Raw genomic sequence first — 21,812 nt, 5'->3', positions numbered from 1 at the left:
TTAACAACTTCGACACTTGATTTAAAAAATGATTTCTTCACTCTAGAAAGAGTTAGCCTCTTGGCTTGGCTAATGTGTGTTCTTGTTGGTATTACAACTTCTGTGTTTAAAGAATACTTGTTCTCAGTGTTACAAGGTTCAGTCTTCAAAGGGAAAACTGTTTTAGTCATACCCAACCACTCTTTAAAGTAGATCTTTAACAATAAATATCTGTAAGGGTTTGTATTCCCACATATTAACACAGCGATACTTTCTACTCCATCGGGAATCAGAATTGGTCACATGCGGACCTCCCTTTGATGCGGTAAGATCTTGTAACCAGTGTGAAAGTCAGCTTCAGAGTTTTCAGAGTACTTCAGAAAGCATACCCCTTTTTATTGGAGACACATGGCCACTCTAGCAACATTTAAAAGTTCGACAATGGGAAATGAAATGCTTTTCTTCACACACAAGCGCTACACCTAGTACTAGAAGTGCGCGTGATACATTTCCATTTAAAAAATAGCTTTCACAATGAAAAACAATTTATACTCTTTTCTGCTTTAATGCATGCCACTTTAGAGCTGGTAACAGTTACTGGCAAGGGTCTCAGTGAACCTGAACGACAAGCTTCACTCACTGGCTCCAGGAACACTGCGATTGCAGGCTGCTTCAACTTCCCAACTTCTTCCTCTTCTGCTTCGGCTTTAGGCACACTTGGCACCCACATCCCTCTGCATCACGGGTGTCTCTGGTCCTCCCACACCAACTGGGAGTCTCCTTCACTCCTCTGTCCCTCGGCTTGCTTCTTGATGCGGGACTCGGGCTTCAGCACGGTAACAGCTCTGCAATTACAGCCAGTAGGAGCACCTGGGAAGACCTTCATTTTCAGCACGTCTGTCAGTGCAACCACAGCAAGGCAGGGTTTGTGAACACCAGACCCTCTTAGAACTTGCAGATGATATCTGCTCTCTCTATGTCCCGGCGTCTCTTAAGTGGTCATCCATCCTCGTGAACTAACAGCCTTGTGCTTTTCTCCTTCTGCTCTTACTGCTAGCCTTCCAGCGCCTGCTCCAGCTCTTTCCTTCCCTGCTAGCCTTCCAGCGCCTGCTCCAGCTCTTTCCTTCCCTCTCCTGCTGCAACCTTTTATGCCTTTTAGGTGGGGCAATTAATTTCAGGGGCAGGCCATTACTGTCAAATGCCTGGCCCTGACAAAGGCTGTTAGGCCTAATTGTCTGTCCTCTACTTCTACATGCCTCTTCAGTCCTCTTCTTCGTCCCGGTCCCTATGGGATTCTGGGACATGTAGTTCACTTTAGCAAAGTTAGGTTTTTCCACTGTGTCTTATCCCACAGAATCTCTTCACTACCCTTGGCCCTGTCTCCACCCAGGTGATCCTCCCACAGCACACCACCCCCGGGGCTGGGCTCATGAAGCATCTGCCCTCCCTATGCCACCTGGGAGGAGACTTTAGGCAGGGCTTTAGTGAGGGATCCACAGGATTCCTCACAGTGCACAGTGTTTTTATACAGCAGAGCACACCTGCATTTCAATGGAAGGGGTGGTTCAGGCATGACATGAGATCGACAACCAACAAAGTTTTGGGAGGCTATTCACAGTTCCTCAGCATACAAGTCACAGGCAAAGGCTGCGTTCTCACGCTTGAGAAGGGCAATCTTGATGTTAGCGGAAGAAATGTTATGATGCATCGCAATTCCTGCTGTGCACGCTGCTTCTACCAATCCCACACGATTCAGGGTGAGGTGGCTTGCTTACTATCGCTCCTTCCGCCTGCTAAAGCCGTCTTGCCTAGTGAAGCGTCTTTCTCTAAAACATGCTTAGATATGCCAAAAGGGAAACCCGTCAGAAGCGAGAACCTATGGAAGCGAGCATCGTAATTCAGTGAAGGGGTAAGAGCTTCTATGGTTAAGACATGCACAATATGACATACGACTAATGCTCTTATGGCAATATGGCATTGTTAAACATGGCAGCTAGCAAGTACTTGATCGTAATTAGCAGGGCAACATGGGTATCTAAGGAGTTTGCCAAATTTAAATTCTTAGTTTTCCCCCCCAGGTGTGAGGTTGATTGCACAGTTGTAGGATGAGGGAGAAATGCAGGAGAGACTTAGATATGCCGGAAGAAGAGTTCATCAAATTCAAATTTTGGTGTTTCCCGAACTCGAAAAGGGGCAGTAACGAATTAAGCAGTCTTTGATCAACAATACATATTTACATACATGTTCAAGGCATCTCTTATTCCTTTCTTTGCTAAACATGAACATGATGATGACCGTTCTCAGGGGTGCGGGTTCTTCCGTTACTATGGGCTTGCAGGAGGTAGTGGACTGGCAGGAAAAACAATGGGGTGGTTGAATGTCTTCGGTCGTCTTCCAATCAGACTGTTGGTCCTGGATTCACTGATCAATTCAAAGGTTCGCTGGTGGCTGGGACTGAGTGCACATGCAGTAGGGCATCTGGGATTCATCCCTGAGTCTATGTTGGAATACAGTTTTCTGAGAGTTGTCATACCAGCAGAGTTCCAGTTTTTGGAAGTGTATAATATAGGAAAGATGGTCCCTTGAACCCTGTTTAAGCTTTAGCTTATCTGCTCTCTTGGCCTGAGATGAGAAATGTCTAGTGAACATTTTATTAAACAGGGCATTGAATCCTATGTAACCTCTAAGAATGGGTTCAAAAGAGTCTGCCACAGTCCTGCAACCAGCCCACATCATTGTGTGAGGAAGTTCGTTTTTTTTTTTAAAAACCCCAGAACACCGCGGAGCGGTGAGCGGAGCTGCGAGCCGAGGTGTGAGCCAGTCTGCCACAGTCCTGCAACCAGCCCACATCATTGTGTGAGGAAGTTCGTTTTTTTTTTTAAAAACCCCAGAACACCGCGGAGCGGTGAGCGGAGCTGCGAGCCGAGGTGTGAGCCAGTCTGCCACAGTCCTGCAACCAGCCCACATCATTGTGTGAGGAAGTTCGTTTTTTTTTTTAAAAACCCCAGAACACCGCGGAGCGGTGAGCGGAGCTGCGAGCCGAGGTGTGAGCCAGTCTGCCACAGTCCTGCAACCAGCCCACATCATTGTGTGAGGAAGTTCGTTTTTTTTTTAAAAACCCCAGAACACCGCGGAGCGGTGAGCGGAGCTGCGAGCCGAGGTGTGAGCCAGTCTGCCACAGTCCGCTGCAGACGCGCAGCAAGCGTAAAATGGAACCCGAGGTACGGCCAGAAGCACGACCGCTGCTAGTGATCCCACCATCGGAGCGGGAGCCGGCAGGAGTGGACGAGCCTTTGCTGCCTCCCAACATCATCCCGGAAAGGGAACCAACAACACCAACAGAGCAGGGGAGAGATGATCCAGCATCAAACCTGAAACGGACCAGAGGTAAGCCGTCAATGAGGACTCAGTTGAAACCTCAGAAACTCTCACAGACAGGTTTACTGGCACTATGGGCGCAGTCGTTGTTGCCATTGAGTAGGCAAACGACAAAGGAGTATCCACCGGATGCCAACCAACAGCCTTCGGATCTGGTGGACCACGTAGACCTCGTGTGGCAATCCGGGGGGGTCAATCGAGTACCCGAGAGTTTCGCCCGGAAGGAGCATTCGCCAATGAGGCTGAGGAGATGGATCAGGTGACGGATGTGAGGACTCAGAGGGAATCAACAGACGAGAGAGGCAGCACGCTCGTCCAGCCCGTCCAGCCCGCCTACGCCGCTGCTGGGGGCTCGCACACCGTCTTGACGACGAGAGGTGAGGATGCTTTGGCTATCGGAGGATGGCCAGCATCGGCACCTTCGCGGGGCCACAGCGGTGGAGTGGGGGGGGGTGGTCAGATCGGAGAGGTGGACGGAACCTCGACAAACCCGGAGGGTAAACTCCCGGGGAAAATTACAACAAAGGAACAGGACCTCCATCTTGAGCAAACGGGGGAAGATCCAAAGGGACCCGTAGGAGAGAGGCTATCCTGTCAAAAAACTGGTGAAATTGGGGAAACTACAACAAACAAATCAGACTTGGTGCAGAACATACTAAACGTCAAAGCGATGATCCACTCAACTTATAAAGAGCAGATTTCTGATCAAAGCAAATCCGCCAGATCAAAGAAGAGACAATTAGACAGAGAAACTCCAAAAGCCAATAAAAGATCAGGAGAGATAAGCTTCGCGGAATCACTATCAGAAAGTGACGAAGTGTTTATAGACAGTGAAACAACAGGCACAAACAACAGACAAACCGATCAGGAAGACTCAACTAAGGAAACAGACTACGAACAAGTAAAAACAAGCCGTAACCAACAAAAAAAGAAAAAAATGAAATCGAAGAAAAATCAGTCCCCGCGAAAGAAGACCACACCTCAACTAAATAAGAAGACTTTGAAAAATCAAAATCAGAGGAGTAGAGTGGAAGGAAATACGATAAAAACAAAAAAACTCGCAACCACAAAGCTGCCGGCACCACTATTATCGTGCTCCTTAAAAACCTTCTTTACGCAACAGTTCAAACGAAAATTAACAGTGGACTCGGAGGTATCTGACGCAGAAATGTTAGAAGTGTTGCAAGAAACTATGCCAGGGTCGAAAGTAAGAAGAACAGTGGAAACCCCAACCAAGGTCGGAGGGTTGAATAAACATGAAACCCAAACTCAGATCAGTAACCTAGAGTCTCCAGGTACAGAGACTCAGTTGGACCGAGAAAACAATTCCCGGGACCCAATGATCATAAAAAAAACAGCTGCAGAAGGAATCAACGGAGGGGAGTCAGAGGCGACTGAAGTACGCCGTATCCACAGCCACCCTGTGAAGGAAAAACAAAATCTATCCCAAACAAATAAAGAAAAAGACATACGGTGGGCGTGGACGCAACCCCACCAGACTGCAGGACTTCAAACCTCCCCAGAGACTGAAACAAGCAACGAAGCCATAAATCAAGACCTGAGAGCAACCGGGCAGAGCCAACAAGTAACAGATCAGGTTAACATCTCTCAAATGGACTGCCTGGGTCCTCAGACTCGGGAGACGCCAAAAAAAACAGAAAAACCACAGTCATCACAAAAAAATCGACGGTTAAGCGACATTGCCATGGCTATTCATAAAGATTCTTCAACCAAAAAACCGGACATGACCACAATCATGTCGGCAATGTCTATTGTTCTAACACCTTTTTGCAAGCTATATGAAGCACTAAAAGAAGAAATCCAGGACAACACAGCAATGCTCTCTAATATGATAGCAAAAATGGCGCATGTAGAAAGCTATATAACAGCAGTAGAAGCACAAAAAAGTATTCAAGAGATCCTGTGGGAAAATAAAATTGAGACTCTAGAAAGGAAAATCGAACTGCTGGAGAAACAAAAAAATAACCCGCAAACAACACAAGATTTAAAAGGGGACAAGCATGTGGTAGACAAATTTAAAAAATTAGATTATGAGAGGAATGGCCTGGAGGTCATTACAGAGAAGAGCTCAGTAATTCCATCATCGACTCAAAATAAATCAGCTATACCGAGAGCTTCACATACATTCTCATCGGAGGCTAGAGCAAAACCACCACATTTAGCCAAAAGTCAAAACAAAATAGAGATGAAAAAAGATGACATCCAAACTCTTGATGCCCAGTCCCCTCAGACGCCCTCAGATCGGAGATCACCTAGGACGGTGGAAGAATTCATCTTAGATTCAGCATTGATGAACATATCACAACATGACAAACAAATCCAAACTACCATGAAGTCACAGGAGTTAACAGCTGCCACGATAGACAAGTTAAAGAATGATGAAACAAGCAACAAAGAAGGAGAAAGATCGCTGAGTAATGATGAAGAAACGTGGGTGCTTGTGAAGCGAAGGGAAAAATTGCCCGAAAAAAGAGATGTTAGCGATTATAACAGTAAAAGTCAGAAAGACAACAAAGCAACACCACAAAGAGTGAGGCGAAGAAGCAGAAGTACCCCGAGAAAACAAGCTCAAGCGAGGCGAAGAAGCAGAAGTACCCCGAGAAAACAAGCTCAAGTGAGGGGAAATGGGAAAACGACAACAGAAGAAAGAGGCAAAACCCGATTGTTCAAACTTGAGCAACAAGTCATCAAAGAAGACTTTTTAATTTTAAACAGGCCAACAGTTCTGCAGATCCTGAAAAAATCGAGAACGCTCAGGGACCTCAGAACAAAGGACCTAGACTTGGTCGAACCGTACCACAGGGGTAAGATAGCAAAAGCATTTTTACATGTAAAAGCGGAGAGTATAACGCACCTGGACAAATCAGTGTTTGAAGAGCTGAAAGATATGGGCTTCTACTTGAGAGAGCTAACACACCCACAGCGGGAAGAGCGAAGCAGAAATCCAACAAAAATGAACGATCAGAGCACACATTACCATTCAAAAACTGAAAGGCTGTATTCTCATAAGCGATGGAACGAAAAGAGGGACATCAAGCACGTTCGTGAAGACCCAAAAGATAGCCGAAGAAATGGGCCGCTGAATTGGGAGGGAGCCTCCAAGTGGGGAAACAGCAAAGCACGTTTGAGTAGCCTCCAAGAAAGCAGTAGTGACCCACAGGAACGGAGACCTACCAATAGAAGCAGAGAAAATGAGAAATCCACACAACAATTCAAACATTCTGGAGGAGAAATAATGGCTCAAAAGAGTTCACCTAAAACACAAGAATCAAGATCGCCGAGAGGTCCGTGGGATTGGTTTACATCCACCTGGTCAAAGAAATCACAAAAATAGCAACAAATAGGACGGAGTCCCGAGACTTGGTCGTCGGCCCCAATCCTAGAGGAACGGCCCGAACAAAACCACTACAAGGTAGGCTCATGGAACACCAGAGGGCATAATCATTTAACAGTACCGGGGGATGTAAATCTAGGTTCACTTGATATAATATGCCTTCAAGAGACGTGGCTACTTGAGAAACCCTCACTGGACGGATTCTGCTTGGAAACATCTGCTGCAATTAGAGGTCCTTTAGGAAGACCATCGTCTGGCTTGCTTACAGCCATCAAAAACGGATTAGGACTGGAACCTCCAAAGAAATGGAGTGAAGCATACGAAATGCTGGTGACCATTTCCACATGGTCTCCCCCCATGGAAAAGGGAAATGGCACCACAAGAAACACCTTAGCAATTATAAATTGCTATTGGAACCCCCAGCGGACAACAACAAAGGCTTTCTGTGCAAGAATGAGTGCGACTATTGACCAGCTCTACGAAGATTTCGATGATATCAAGATCATGATATGCGGCGACTTAAACGCCAATTGCAATGAAGAAATAGAGAGAACAGAAACAACTGCAACACAAGAACGGGGAAAAGCCTGGATGAAAGTAACAAGCGATAGAGACTTACAAAACATAGCGACACTCTTCCCAAATCAACTGAATACCCCGACTTGGGAAAGGGGAGAATCAAAAGCAACCCTAGATTACATCTTTGTATCATCTGGACTGGCAGCGAACATAGTGAGCTTTAAAGTGCTGAAAACGAACAACAGCGACCATAACTTACTTATTTGTAAGTGGAATGGCCGGAGACCAACTAAAGTGGTATATAAAGCCACACTTGAAACAAATGTGCAACAAACCCGTCTACGTATAACGGAGGCAAATATTCAACAAATAAAATCAGCATGGGATAAAAAAATAAGAGCAAATCAACAAACAAAAACAATTGAGAAACCGGATTATCTACCACTTCTAATACCATACCGGAAACCAATAGTCGCTAGAAAGAAGCCTGTACCACAGGCCGCCCACGCATACAACAAAGAACTTGTAGAACAAAGGAAACTAGGGCGGCAACTAAAAAGAAAGGCAAAAAAAACAAATCAGGCACAAGACTGGCTAAACTGGAAATTGGAAGCAAAAAGATACACTGCCTGGAGAAAACAAACAAAAGCAACACAATACCAGTTGGACGCAGAAGAAATGATGAAAAAACTGATCACCAATAAATCTAGCGACTTCTGGTTTCTAATTAAAAAAAGTAACACATCACACAACGTAACACCTACAAATGCAGTATCAGAAGTAAAATGGATGGAGTATATCTCGAATGAATTTGAGGAACCTCAGAAACTGACAAAAGTTCAGAAATCTGCAACAAACACGACTTGGGTGTCGGTAGCCAATGTGGAGGACATTGAAAAAAAAATAAGAAGCTTGAAATCATCTAGAGCACCCGGCCCGGACGGATTGACAAACACCATCCTAAAAGAATTCCCTAAAGACTGGGCAAAAGTGATTGGAAAGATTTTCGAGATCTGTGAACAATCCCATCAAATTCCAGATACTTGGCTAAAAGCAGTCATCGTCCCAATCTATAAGAAAGGTAGTCGGGAGGACCCCGCTAATTATAGACCGATTGCTTTATTAGACATTTTGGGAAAGATCTTTTCATCCCTCATCCTGGACCATCTGAGGATATGGGAAAGGTCATCAAAATCGAAAGACATATTACAAACAGGCTTCCAGAAAAACGGAACGACAGCAATCAACATTCTGATAATAAACATTTTCAAAGCAAAAATCAAAGAAGGAGCACCAAAAATATATCTGGCCTTTGTGGACATGTCAAAAGCATTCGACAAAGTGGACAGAAACATGCTTTGGGGAAAATTGAATGGGTGGGGATGCCCAAGATCACTGTTAGATCCACTAATCGCCCTGCACTCAAATACAACGGTAAGAGTGAAATTAAACCAACAGGGAATTCTCTCGGAGGAAATTCAAGTAAAAAGAGGCGTAAAACAGGGTTGTCCTCTTGCGCCCGCACTTTTTATCGCCTTTCTGGGAGATTTGCAATACTCGGAAAATGAGATCAGAACGTTCCCTCCGAAACTAGGGAAAACTCATATTCCCCGTCTCCTATACGCGGACGACGTGATTCTCATCGACCAGACCAAAGTGGGTTTACAACGGAAATTAACAAACTTGAAAAAATACACAGATGAAAACCTTCTGGAGATAAATAGAAATAAAACAAAAATCATGATCCTTGAGAAACATAGAAAGAACCTAACAACCAAGGAGGCATGGTATCTGGATGACATAAAAATTGAAAAAGTAAAAAATATCAGATATCTAGGGTTTGAAATAGACAATACAACAACAGACAAAGCTATGCAAACAGTACTCTGGGACAAAGTGAAGAGCTTGATGGCGCAAATGAGAACAATAGACAAGAAATTTGGCAAATTCACCTTAACTCCGGCAATCAACTTCTATAAAATGAAAGTAGTGCCCTCGCTAACAAGCGGTATGGAAGCCTCTCTCTGTATTCCGGAGAACATTTGGAATAAGATAGAAGGTATGGTCTGGAGATCTGTTTTGGGATTGCCCAAATCAACGGCAATTGCGGCCATTAGAAGGGAACTTGGGCTAACGTCTTTGGCTTCGATAGTCGACGTTAGCGCAATGAGGTTATTTAGAAAAATCATTCTGGCAGACTCCCTCCCGATCTACGCTGTAGTTAAAGAAGAAATGATAAACGGGAATTGCACGATATTTAGAAATTGGGCCGAAACTAGAAAAGAAAGACTGTCGCAAATAATGTGCACGGAAACAGATTTAAAAGAAAATCCAGACAAAATCAAGCGGAAAATGCAGGAAATGGACTGGATTAAAACAATAGAAATAGCAGCAGACAACAAATTGCTACAGCATCTTCCACCTACATGCAATAAATTAAAGGTACCTATAAAATACGTCAGCAAATTTCCAGAAGAGAAAAAAAGACACTTGTTTATGAAAGCGAGACTAAATACACTTCACACAAAGCAAATACTTGCCATCCGAGGTTTGGTGGAAAACCAAGCATGCAGGTTATGTAAAAATGTGGACACCGTGGAAACGATTAGGCACCTGGTTTTAAACTGTCCATACACCAAACAGAACAGAATCACTTATCTATCTCCGTTGATTACAAATCCTTGGATGTTCGAAGAGGATAACATATGGAACAGATTGATCTCAGGTGAAGCTACGCGGTGGACAATGGCCATGACAAACCTAATCGAGTTGGCATTCAAACAGATAAAGGAAATTCTTCTCATCGAAGACGCCTCATTAATACAAACCTAAGGAGTATCGGAACAAGGACATTGGAAACGTATCTATTGTTTATAAAAAGATGTACTTCGATCTGTTGAAAGCCAGCTCTCCGGAGAATCCTGAAGAGTTAAATGCGTAGATCTTTTTGATAAAATTACAGGTCTCGGCCTGAAATATAAATCAAATAAAAAAAAAAAAAAAAAAAAAAAAGAGCTCAGAAATCGGAAGGCCGAGGCCAGAGTGTCCTCTCCCAAGTGTGAAACCATGACTGTGACTTTGAGCTAAGAGGGTTTCATTAGAAAATTGCGGAAATGCGAAGTCTCGTAGAGTTCATGTTTATTCTGCTCCTTCTAGAAGTGGGTGGTGTTAGTAAAGTGTAGACAGCATCTCAGTTTATGGTGTTTGGGCCTGACATGTAGAAGGGCCAATAACTGTCTTTGTGAGCTCCCCCTTCTCCATACTTTGTATTTACCTTTTGTTCCAAGGCTTTGACCGAGTCGAGCATGGCAGCAATTTTGATACAAGGCTGCTGCAAATTCATGCCTTGGGTTCAGCTGGGCTGTTGTAACGCAGCAGAAATAAACCTTAATCTGGGTAAAAGGGTTGGTATTGCAATCTGTCATGCTTTGTCTCACTGATGCAGCATGGAAGCTGATGGTGAGCTGGCTCTAAAGACAAGTGGGCCAGGACCATCTAGACATGAGTCAGTGTCTTCCCTCAGATATGCAGCAAGGACACCTGGGCCAACTGTACAGTGGAGCACCTGTGGGGCTGAGGAGAAGAAGTAATAACTAACCAAACTTCCCCAGACTTCTCTCACCCCTTGGTTGATTATGCTTCCCACAGATTACTTGCTTACCAACCTTGGACAGCCAACTGGTGGAGAGAAGCTCTGAGGTCAATGAGCATGAACTTGAGTACAAAGAGACAAGCTTATGGAAGGTAGCAGCAGGGATGGGTAAAAAAGATAAAGCACTAGCAGGCAAAATCTTCCATTGGATTTTAGCAATCCGATGAAATGCTGATGTTGAATGACATTGGGAGGCAAAGGGCACAAGTGGTTATCAGGCTTTTGTAGACGTTCATTAGCACAGCTGAAGTGCATCTGGAATCATGACTGAATGCCTGCCAACAAACTTAGATGGAGTTGTCTCTTGCGGTGCCCCAAGTGGACACAGCAAGTTGTGGAGCTAGAAATGTTTGAGAGAACCACAGCTGATTCCTCACGATTGGAGTGTAACTGTTCTTTGCCATGTTTGTTTATAAAGCACTCTGTTGACCTCGTGGTGAGGCCTGCACAATATACATAGTTTTAGTAAACCTAAAACAACAATTTATATTGGCTAAAGCTGCACTCTGACCCGCAACTATCAGTCTTCAGAGATGCACTAATGGATCTTCTTAATAAATATTCTATGGTTTAAACATGTGAAGACGAGCCTCTCTGAAGTTCGCGAGATATTGATGTGGAGCAACCTTGAGAGCATAAATAAAAGCTCTATATACCCATGGTGAAGCAGAAACATCTTGATTGTCAAACTTCTTGATTGGCAACAGGAGAAGCTACTAGTCGATTGTCCCAACAGCAACCCGTTTCTAAGCTACTTGTCCAGAAAGAACTGTACTTGCTATGAACAGTACCTTGATTATGCACATAGCCACTTTACCAGAAGCCTTCTAACAAAATTAAGATTGGGTATCCTACCAGTATCAGAAATACAGAAAAAACGGAACCCTAAGTGCTCAAACCTGTCAAATATGCAACCAAGGCATTGAAAACACCCAACATGTTCTTTTCTATGCCCGGTATACTCTGAAATAGATGATCTGAAACCCTGGCTGAGGGTAGAAATACACTTTCTGTTGGTGGTCTTATATCAATGGAAGTCATCATCATCTATGGACTGCATACCCTAATCTGCCTGTTCAAGAAGAATAAAGCTCCTAAAATATGCTGTGTGAATATTTACCCATGAAGTATAGCTCGGTCATGTCTAAGATGTTGGGTTTGATCATGCGCTGTAGGGAAATAAAGTGTTATTTATATTCTCGATGATACAATTCCTGGATTTTTAAAACAATTTTAAGAATTTGTATTTTAAAGTCCAATTTTGATCATTGTTGCTAATTTATGGTGAAGTGTGATGTTTGTTTTTCTTGTGCTTTGATGACAAATGTTTAAAAAAAGCATATTTTGACTTTGACAAAGCAGCAATTATTTTTAAATGGCCACTGTGTCATGGGCCATTGGTGGTTCTTTGGGGGTTCCTACTGTGGTAGGCATTGAGTTAGGTATGACATTAATTGGTGCTGCTTAGTAAAGTAGAGGGACAGCGAAGTATTGTACATTGGCTTATAATAAGCTGTGCAGGTGAATTGGCTGTACTGCAGAAGCATGGCAATGCTGAGTTGCAGCATAAAATCCCACAGCGTGTTTAGTTTTTTTGTTTTGTGCTGTGAAGCAGCTGAATTCTAGGCTCAATGAGAAATTGCACTTCATTTTTGTAATATGGCCTCCCTTGTTCTAACCTCATGTGAGGATGCCGGCCTCGATGCCTAAGAGTGGTGACATGTTCGCATAATGTATGTTGTAGAGGATAAAGCAGGATGATTTCAAAGAAACCTGACCTAGCTACTCCTTGTGCAAACTCCATCATTCCATTTGTTGTGCTTGCTTGAACCTGGCTATTAATATGTTTTGTCTTAATATTTAGCTGTATATGGAACTGAAATGGTCCATTAAGTGTTTAGGTTGAAGAGATGTATATGCCAGAGAACCACGGTTTGTGCTGCTGTTATTTCATGAATTATACTGCCTAGAATTCATAAGGTTGGTCAGACATGTCTCTTTTTTTAAGTCCTTATGTACGAAATGCTAACCTTAACAGCGGACGCACATGAAGTCTATGTTGAGTAGGTTACTTTAAGGATAATGTCTATGGCAAATGGTTTTGTGTCATTTAGCTTCAATGTGTGATATCACAGATGTTTTCTAATTTGTTTTTGGAAAATGTCTATTGATCAGTGACATCTCACGTGATTGTTCATGTTATTTGCCTCTTAACAGCTGAACCAGTTATCACATTTGTGTGCTCACTAAGCAATAAACCTGATGATGAAATGAATTTCCAGCAAGAGCCAGAGCATGAAGAACAAACCACAGGTGAGCGACTCAAAAGCAGGACCTTAAGGATAAAGGAGTGTATCTGATCGGTCCACCTACTGCAGAAACCTATACCTTTCTTTTATCTTGGTCTGTTATTTTTATTATATTATTGCATAATGTAATTATGATATTGTGTTTTGACTGTATATTGATTACCTGCATAAAGCACATTTCCTTAAGAAGTTGAAACCTCATTTATAATAGTTTCCTGATAGATGCAATCTCATATGTTGGGCAGATGGCCTTTGGAGATTGCTTTGAGAATAAAGCTATGACTATTCTGCATGATTTCCTAAATCTAGTCTGCCGCCCGATTGTATTACAACTGCTGTTTTCATTGTAAAATGGGCTAAGGATTGTTTATGGAATAATCTCAAAATGCCCACCTATTCAAATAAGCTTTCCAGGTTTACAATCCACTTCCTCCTATGAAGGCATTATCTAACCATTATAAAGCATAACCATATACTATGAGGGTAGCTTCTGTATCTTATTCAGCTGGGGATTTGGCAGTAGATGACCAATGTAGATATAAAGAGATTACACTCTAGCTTTAGATAATATCTCCCTTATAGGAAATGGCAAATGGGAAGTAGGTTTACTTTTATCATTAAGTTTTATGGTTCTAATTTAATTTAAGGGTTGCTGTCACTGTTGCTGTACCTGCATATAGGGTATCATTTTAGGTCTGGCTTGATAAAACCTTTGCTCTGTCCTGGCGCTCTTGAAGATGGATATTAGAGTGTCCATCGTGTCACTCAGCTCCTCCCTGATGCATAAAGAGTGCATGCTGATGAAAGCTCTGTTATAGTGGCAGCCATTTAGTAGTGTTTCCTTTAGAGCTTGTTTTGTTTCCATGTAGCTTAGTACATTGATGTGTATTCCACGTCTGAGCAGCAGCACGTTTGTTGTTTTCATTTTTGGCATCCTCGGTATTAATTCATATTTTTTATGGCCGTAAGAATATGCTTAGGTTTCCTGTCCATAATGGCCATCATTGGTAGCTGCATTGGGTTGATGTAACAACGCATGACCTTTGCTTATGCCAAAAATGTCCGCCTTCAGGAAGGTAGAGTCACCCACACACGGGATCTAGTCTGAAATGTGTGTATCCTCGTTAATACGCAATGGAGCCAAGACTCGACAGACGGTGTCCAGAACATGGCAATTTCAGATTCTGCCATGGAGCAGTGTTGATACCTGGTGATGCAAGCCAATGAAAAAAGGTAATTTGGCCGGTAGTGTTACCTGCACGGATGTTAAGGAGTCCGGAGCCAGGATGGAGTTTCACTTTGAAGCTGAAGGAGCAACGTTTAGCAGAATAATGATCATGGCCCTGGTGTTTATGTATTTGTTATTTTTTATAATACGCCAACTCGTCGTGGTGCACTTCAAAGTGCCTGGGAAAGAAAAAAACAGGACATTGAGTACTATTCATAGGTGTGACATATATACAAGGTATACAAGGAATAGGAAGCCTGGCATGAAGTTAAACATCCCAGTAGTCTGCTTGGTTCCAGTCTGTAGTAGAGATCTGAGCTGACAGTTGGTTTACATATTCTGGTGGGTGCTTTTTTGGTGCTTGCAGGTTATTTTATCTTAAAACAAACACATTTTTTTGGGATAAAGCTATTAAAACGATGCGGATGTACGAACTAGTTGTATAAACTTTCACAGTGCCAAGACAGAACAATTTGAAGTTAACCGGTAATTGCTAAATCTGGTCATGGTATTGAAGTGCTTACTATAAGGTATAAGTGTGGTAGAGTAAATTATAGGGGTCATTGGGCGAGGGAAGGTTTTTTGGTAAATGTACACAGGGATATCAGAGTTAGATCTTCTGTTCATGGAGAAAGATTTCACATTACCTTTGAACCTCTTGAGAGTACATTCTGTTTTCCGGGTTATGGGGATGTTTGTCCAGAATTTTGGACCTGATACTGCAAAGGATCTCCCTCCGGTTTTTTCATTCCTTTGAACATGGCTGTAGTTAGGTTGTTAACCTGTGATGTTCTTTGCTGTTTTATATGTACATATCTGGTTATGCAACAGTTCACCTATTCAATAGTCATATTATGCATGGTTTGGAAAATTATACATTTGCTTTTGTGTGTTATTCCTATTGCAGGGGGGAGCCATTTGAGGTTTTTCAGGCCTTGTGAGTTATGGTCACAGGGCTTTGGTCCCAATATAAGTCTTGCTATTTTTTTCTGGATACATTGTAGGTGGTTTAGATTTCGCTTAGTCCTATGTGAACACTGTTACAGTAGTCTAGGTGAGCGAGAACAAGGGCACTGGTCACCTTGGTTGTTGGTGTAATTTCCAAGGGGGGTGGGAGGGAGTTCTATTCTGTGGAGCTGGAATGCTTGTGTTTGTAATGAGAGTTTACAAATTATATCTCGATTTTTTAACTTGTCCGAAAGGGTTGGTGCTCTACCCATGAGGGTTGACCATTTGAAAGTTGGTGTTACAGGGTTGGGATAGCAAAGAAGATAATCTTTTTTTAGAAGCATTAAAGCAGAGATTACCAGCTGTGTTTTAATAAAGGATTCTCTGGAGGACCTCAGTTACATGCTCATTGCTGTTATCTGGATCCAGCTACAACTGTGTACCCAAGAATAATCTGCATCTACTTGGAAAGATTTTGAGAAGCATTCAATAATCGATGATATCCGCTAAATGGACATGGGGATAAAATGGAGCCCTGGTGGATGAAGAATGTGAAGGTAAAAGCAGAAATGCTTGCTGGAGAGTTTGTGGAAGAGAGTTGACGCCTCTTGCTGATGTGTCATCTTTCAATCAGAAACACAATGCAAGTGAGTACAGGCTACCCCACCCTTTGACTCTATTAGGTACAGGTAGTGAACAACAGTTTAACAGACGTATTAATTATTCTGTCATTGTACGACAGGTAATAGTCAGAATCTGGTAAAACAAGAATGTATTCATAGTATAGCAAAAACACCAAATTTAAAAACTCATGAATCAAGTTTTAACAGTGGTTCTGATGTATTCAACTTATTTAAACACAGTAAGGTTGAAAATGCATCAATGTGGTGAGGTTAGTAGGAGTGACTTAATTTGTTGTACTTCTTTCCAATAAACTTATATAAGTCCTTGAAACCTTTTGTGTTTCCACCATGGGGGATATCTGAAGGAAGTTTCAGTTTTAATGTATATGCTATCCTCCGTGCTTTGTGTTTCAATAGATTACTCCCTCACGAGTCAGGCCCCCCGACAACAAAAAAGAGGGTATTTACCCATTGTTTTACCTACATCTTTCAATCTGATCCATCGGATAGGAGACCGGTCAAAACCCACCCAGTCAATTTCACACATGACCTGCTGCAAGTCTCCCTCTTATCTGCTGGGACAAATCCTTTCCCTTTCAAGATTACCTTCTGCGGACGGCATTTCCCAATCCCACCTGCAGCTAGAGAGCCCAACCTAATCCCGCTCCCGCTTGTGGCAGGAAATATCCCCTCATCAGATTACTCCTGTGGTTTAAGTCTCAGACTTTTTCCAATCCAACCTCCTATGACAGACCTACCCTTCTCATCACACCTGCCTTCATTGACCTGCCTCCTTTATTCGGGCCTGTTTTGACTGCCTCCTCCCCTGGCCCCAATCACACCTGCAACAACAGGCCCCATTAAACTTGTCGCAGAAGACCTGCGCTAATACCTGCCATAAATAACACGTGATGGCCGTGGTATCATCAGCAAACAATTTGAGACAGATTTTGACTTTCATTTTCTGAAAGCCTGTCAGGGGGCCCATGTCTGCATGGGCTGAAGCCATAAAAGAGGGCCCACCACTTGGAGTCAGGTGGCCTTGTCAAGGCGGCGCCCGATTCCAAAATGGCAGTGCAAGGTTCACTTCACCACAGATATTTCCCCTCTTGTACCATTTACCATCTCCGGTGTGTATATGTGCGCATTTGGTTCAATTCCTCAACCATGCATAAAGCATTGGATTTGTTTTTCTCTGCTTCCTCATGGAACGGTCCTCGAACTCCAGGGACCTCTCCTTCTGTGGGGTGCCACATGCTGGGCTATCACCTAACCAGAAATCTAAGTTACTCACTCCATTTACAAGGTTGTGGATCAGGTAGAGGCCAGAGGTGATTGCCCGTGTACTACAACCAGAGTCTCCATGACCTAGAAGATGGTAGTCCTTCGCCCCAGAGTCTCTAGGCACCCATCCCCTAACCTCTTCTCAGTGTCTGTATCACATAGCTCCACCATTCAATGGGAGCTTCCTGTGTTACTACCTAAGTGCATTAGCCCGTAATCACCCTTTGTTCTCCATGATGCGATCTCGTTGGTGTTTGTGAACATTGAATATCTTTGCCCTGGAGAGAACCCTCAGAACATGTTTTAGTATAGAGAGAAAACTCATTGTAAAAATAAATTGAAATCATTTCCTAGCTCATAGCGCATTATGCAATTAAACAAATCCTATCTAGACAGTTGTGACCTCTAGTTTTCCCCTATTCAAAGCAAATGCAGGAAGATTCTCTGCATGGGTGTCTTTAAAAATTACAACCAGATTGGAACATGGATAGAAAGGCTACGATGGGCAGTTTTTGTCTTGTAGAAAAGATAGAAAATACTTTTTCCTTATGGCTTAATACTTCCTAGATCCTATCATAGACTGCAATGGCAACCAGGTGAGGATAGACCAAGAAATACACCCTCTCAGCTTGTTGGAAGCTTTTTTCACGCTAACATTTGTTTTTGAAGGAAAATATTATTTTCACTACATGTCTTTTATTGGGGAATATTCAGTAAAACATATTTTATTGTCTATGGTAATTGTTTTTTAAACACTATAGTGCAACTTGTCCTTGTCCTTTTCAAGGATGTCACTGTTTGACAAATATGCCTCCTTGAGAGAAGAAATCTGAAAAGGATGACCAGCCTCTTTGCATTACCTTTCTCCCAGAAAGTCATTCACCTGGACTTGGAGATATTCAAGTAGGCCATGTTGAGATTGAGGAGTTTATTTGTATTTAAAAGAAACATTTTTATTTTCTAGATATTGAACAAGTCCATGAATACTTTTAAAGACTAGCCCTAAACTCTTGAACAACACTGGATAAGTAACCAGTGGATTGTCCATCTGTAAACTGTGATGAAATGTGACGTAGCACAACGATAAGCTGGATGGCTGTATTCCACACCAACTGCAATTGATGTGGTTAGGTGGGGATTGCCCTCACTTTATTCCTTCTGCCTTACTTTCCTCGCAAGGTTTAATTCCTCCTAGACTCTTTCCCTCCTTTCTCCTGCTTCTTCTGCACATTCTATTTCCCACTTTCTGACTCCCTCGCTGCTCCTCCACGCAGCTCATTCCTCCCCCTCAATACCTACCACATTCATTCCACTTTCTCTGATCTCTTTATTCTCCCTCTCCCACACCTTTCTCTTTCTTGCCTACCCCACCTATTTCTTACTATCACCTTCTCTGCAATTCTTTAGTTAGTCTCCCTCCTCCATTGTGTTCACTCCTTTAACCTCCTCTGCCTTTCCTCTTCTTCCCTAGCCTCCTACTGTTTTCTGTTCCTTGCCTCTGCACATTCTTTTATTTTACTGTGCATCCACCTGTTATTCCCTTCTTCAACCCCACTATTTTCTCTTTCCCTTTCATCTCCGTTCTTTTCCACACCTAGCTTATACAAATAAATCCGACATCTTGAAATGCTTCAAGTTCTTATTAGGAATAATGCATGTAGGGAGATAATCTCCCAAATAAAGTCCTGATGGAACTATAAAGTCAAGAGACTGTCATTGTTCTCAAATAAAATACATATTCACATTGATCATATTGAAAATGGCATGCATTCACTGATACAATGTTGCTTACTAAATATTAAGAACCTTCATGAATAGGAGGATAGATGATGGAGTCCTGAAGGATGGTATTTCAGTAAGCACCGTTAAGAATCCCCCTACCTAATTTTGGATAATCTAGTGCTACGACCTAGGGGGTTGGAGGTGTCCCCAAGCTTTTGGATGATCTACTGAGGCGCTTTGTTATTGTTATTGAGCATTTGTGTAGCGCATATCCCGTAGGAACATAGCAAAGCTGCATCTAGGCGCAGATGGAAAGGGGATTCTTTTGATATAGCAGTTTGCGAAGAGTAACTACTGAAAAGAGAACCGAGGAGCTACTATTCAAATAAATGGGTTTTCAGCAATTTTCGAAAACTGGATAAGGATTTGGTCTCTCGCAAGGATTGCGGGAGAGAATTCCAAACACGAGGACCAAAGACAGAAAACCGTCTATCTCCCCACGTAGAAGTTCGAGAAGTAGGGATTATCAGTAGTCCCTGTCCGTTGGATTGAAAAGTGCGAGTCGAGCAGTAGCGCAAGATCTTAGATCTCAGATACAAGGGCACCAATCCATGAACACATTTAAACACCAGCCACAAAATCTTAAATTATATCCGCCGTTGCACCGGCAGCCAGTGTAAGCCTCTGCGAAAATATCTGAGATAGAGGCCTTCCGGGGTAGCGAAAAGATCATGCGTACGGCAGAATTCTGAGCCACCTGCCCATACTTGGTATTTTGGAATGCCAGCTAGAAGAGCATTGCAATAATCTAGCTTTGAGTTTGAGGAATCTATCACAGTGTGGCGATCTTTTCCGGAGATGAGAGGTAGTAGAGGTTTTAGGAGTCTACGCTGAAAATGCATGGACTTTATAATTTGATTCACATGTAGAGGACAGCCCAGGCCCGCCTCCCATACACACCACAGGTTTTGTACAGACTGGGTGTATCTAGTAGGCAACCCAAACATGGCTGGACAGGGGGTTCCTGCTATAACTTTAGACAACTTTGTTTTTTTGGCCAAGAATCATTTTTCTCTGTCTTAGAAAGATTCAGCTGGAATTTGTTTTCCAACATCCAGCGTTGAATCATTTCAGTACACTTCACCAACTGTTCCACAGCCTCTGCTGGGTGACTTAGGCGTACATAGATCTGAGTATTATCTGCATACGAGTGATACTGTAATTTGAACTGGTCATAAATATTGAGCAGAGAGCGAACATAAACATTAAACAGCAAAGGCAACAGGGATGAGGCCTGCAGCACTCCACAAGTGACTGGTAATTACTCGGACACAAAAGAGCTGACCTTAACCTGTTGTCGACGGTCAGTTAAAGATTCAAACCATTTGAGTGCTTTCTTCGATACGTAAGCCAGTGACGCAAGTCTGGATTTAAGTATGTTAAAATCAACTGTGTCGAATGCTGTGGACAAGTCAAGCATGACAAGCATGCTAAATTCTCCCTTGTCCGCAGCTTCGAGAAGGTCGTCCCAGACTGTCACTAGGGCCGTCTCTGTACCATGACCTGGTCTAAAGCCAGATTGATACATGTCCAAGATGTTATCTCCCAAGAAGATCTGAAGCTGGAAGTAATAGCTTTTTCCAGTATTTTTGAGGACCGTAGAAGGCCAGCAATAGGACAATAGTTTGATTAAAAAAAAGTTGATCCAAGGATGGTTTCTTCTGCAGTGGGGTGAGGTAGCATTTCTTCAGGGCTGAAGGAACACTTCCCTGGACCAAGGAGGCATTAACAATTTCTTGTAAAGGCTTCCTGAGCACCTTCACGTGTTTTTTGTCTAGGCAGGCCAGAATAGGGTCATAGGAATGATTGGTTGGCACAAAACTGTTAATCAGTTTCTCAGCAGTCTCTTCGGTGACCGGTGAGAAAAATGTAATTCTGATGTAGGTTTCCCATGATTAGTCTCATAGTTACCGAAAGGGCCAGCCTGCAAAGATGCGGTTTGAGCCTCAATGTTTAATCTGATCTTGTCCATTTGTTTCAGAAAATAAAAGTTAAAATCAGTTACCATGGTTTGGGAAGCTGGTAGGCTAACATTTATACACCTGCGTTTGGAAAGGTTTCGTATAACTGAAAATAGAGCTTTAGGCCGATTGTCTGCTTGATCAATTTGTTTTTGAAGACATTGGGACTTTGCCAATAGGATTTTTTTCTTTAAGGTCCGTTTTGTTCTGGCGTGGTCTTCTGTCCGTGACCTAAGGCAGATTTATTTTCTTTTTTCGATACTGACCCTTTAGGAGTTTTAGTTTTTCACTATACCATTGATTATTCTTTTTCTGTGTACAATTTCACTTCTTTTAGGGGGGGCAATGGTATTGGAGTTCAATGTTAGCTGATGCATCAGTTTTGTATAATAATCTGTGCAGGCAGGGTCTTTTTTTGTCAGCGGTAGATTATATAACAGCTTGGTGTTTGTTATAAGGTCAAGAGATTTCTTTTGTCGATGAAATTCTGGCTGTGTGGAAGTCGGATTCATGCTAGAGCTAGCAGCGATAACCATAGTGAAATTTACCTTTTAATTATCCGTCCAGCTGACTGGTTCATTCTTTCGATTATGAAGTATGAGACCTCTGGCAAGAATAGGGTCCAAAGACTGTCCTTTTATATGGGTTGCCAGTCTATAAAGAATGTCAAGGCTGTGGGTACCCATAATATCTTCTAGGTGTGTTCAGTCAACATTAGTAGAATCTTCATCCCAGATATTAAGGTCTCCCAAGATTAAAAGCTTTGGGTGACGAAGTGCTTCTAAATAAGAATC

The 21,812-nt window shown here is 42.7% G+C and overlaps 1 protein-coding gene across 7 annotated transcripts in view; it reads left to right on the top strand.

The window, feature by feature from the left end:
• LOC138467533 (zinc finger protein 583-like) overlaps window positions 1-21,812 on the top strand; it is a 667,149-nt gene that overhangs the window by 431,077 nt on the left and 214,260 nt on the right. For all 7 annotated transcript variants that reach the window (XM_069607643.1, XM_069607642.1, XM_069607638.1 and 4 more), the window contains exon 6: window positions 13,101-13,196. In XM_069607643.1, the coding sequence (XP_069463744.1) occupies window positions 13,101-13,196 (96 nt within the window). The remainder of the gene's footprint in view (window positions 1-13,100; window positions 13,197-21,812) is intronic.

Source organism: Ambystoma mexicanum, chromosome 4q, assembly GCF_040938575.1.
Source record: "Ambystoma mexicanum isolate Mex_15411 chromosome 4q, UKY_AmexF1_1, whole genome shotgun sequence".
In the NCBI taxonomy this organism is placed as follows: Eukaryota; Metazoa; Chordata; class Amphibia; order Caudata; family Ambystomatidae; genus Ambystoma; species Ambystoma mexicanum.
This window is presented reverse-complemented; position numbering and strand designations above follow the sequence as displayed.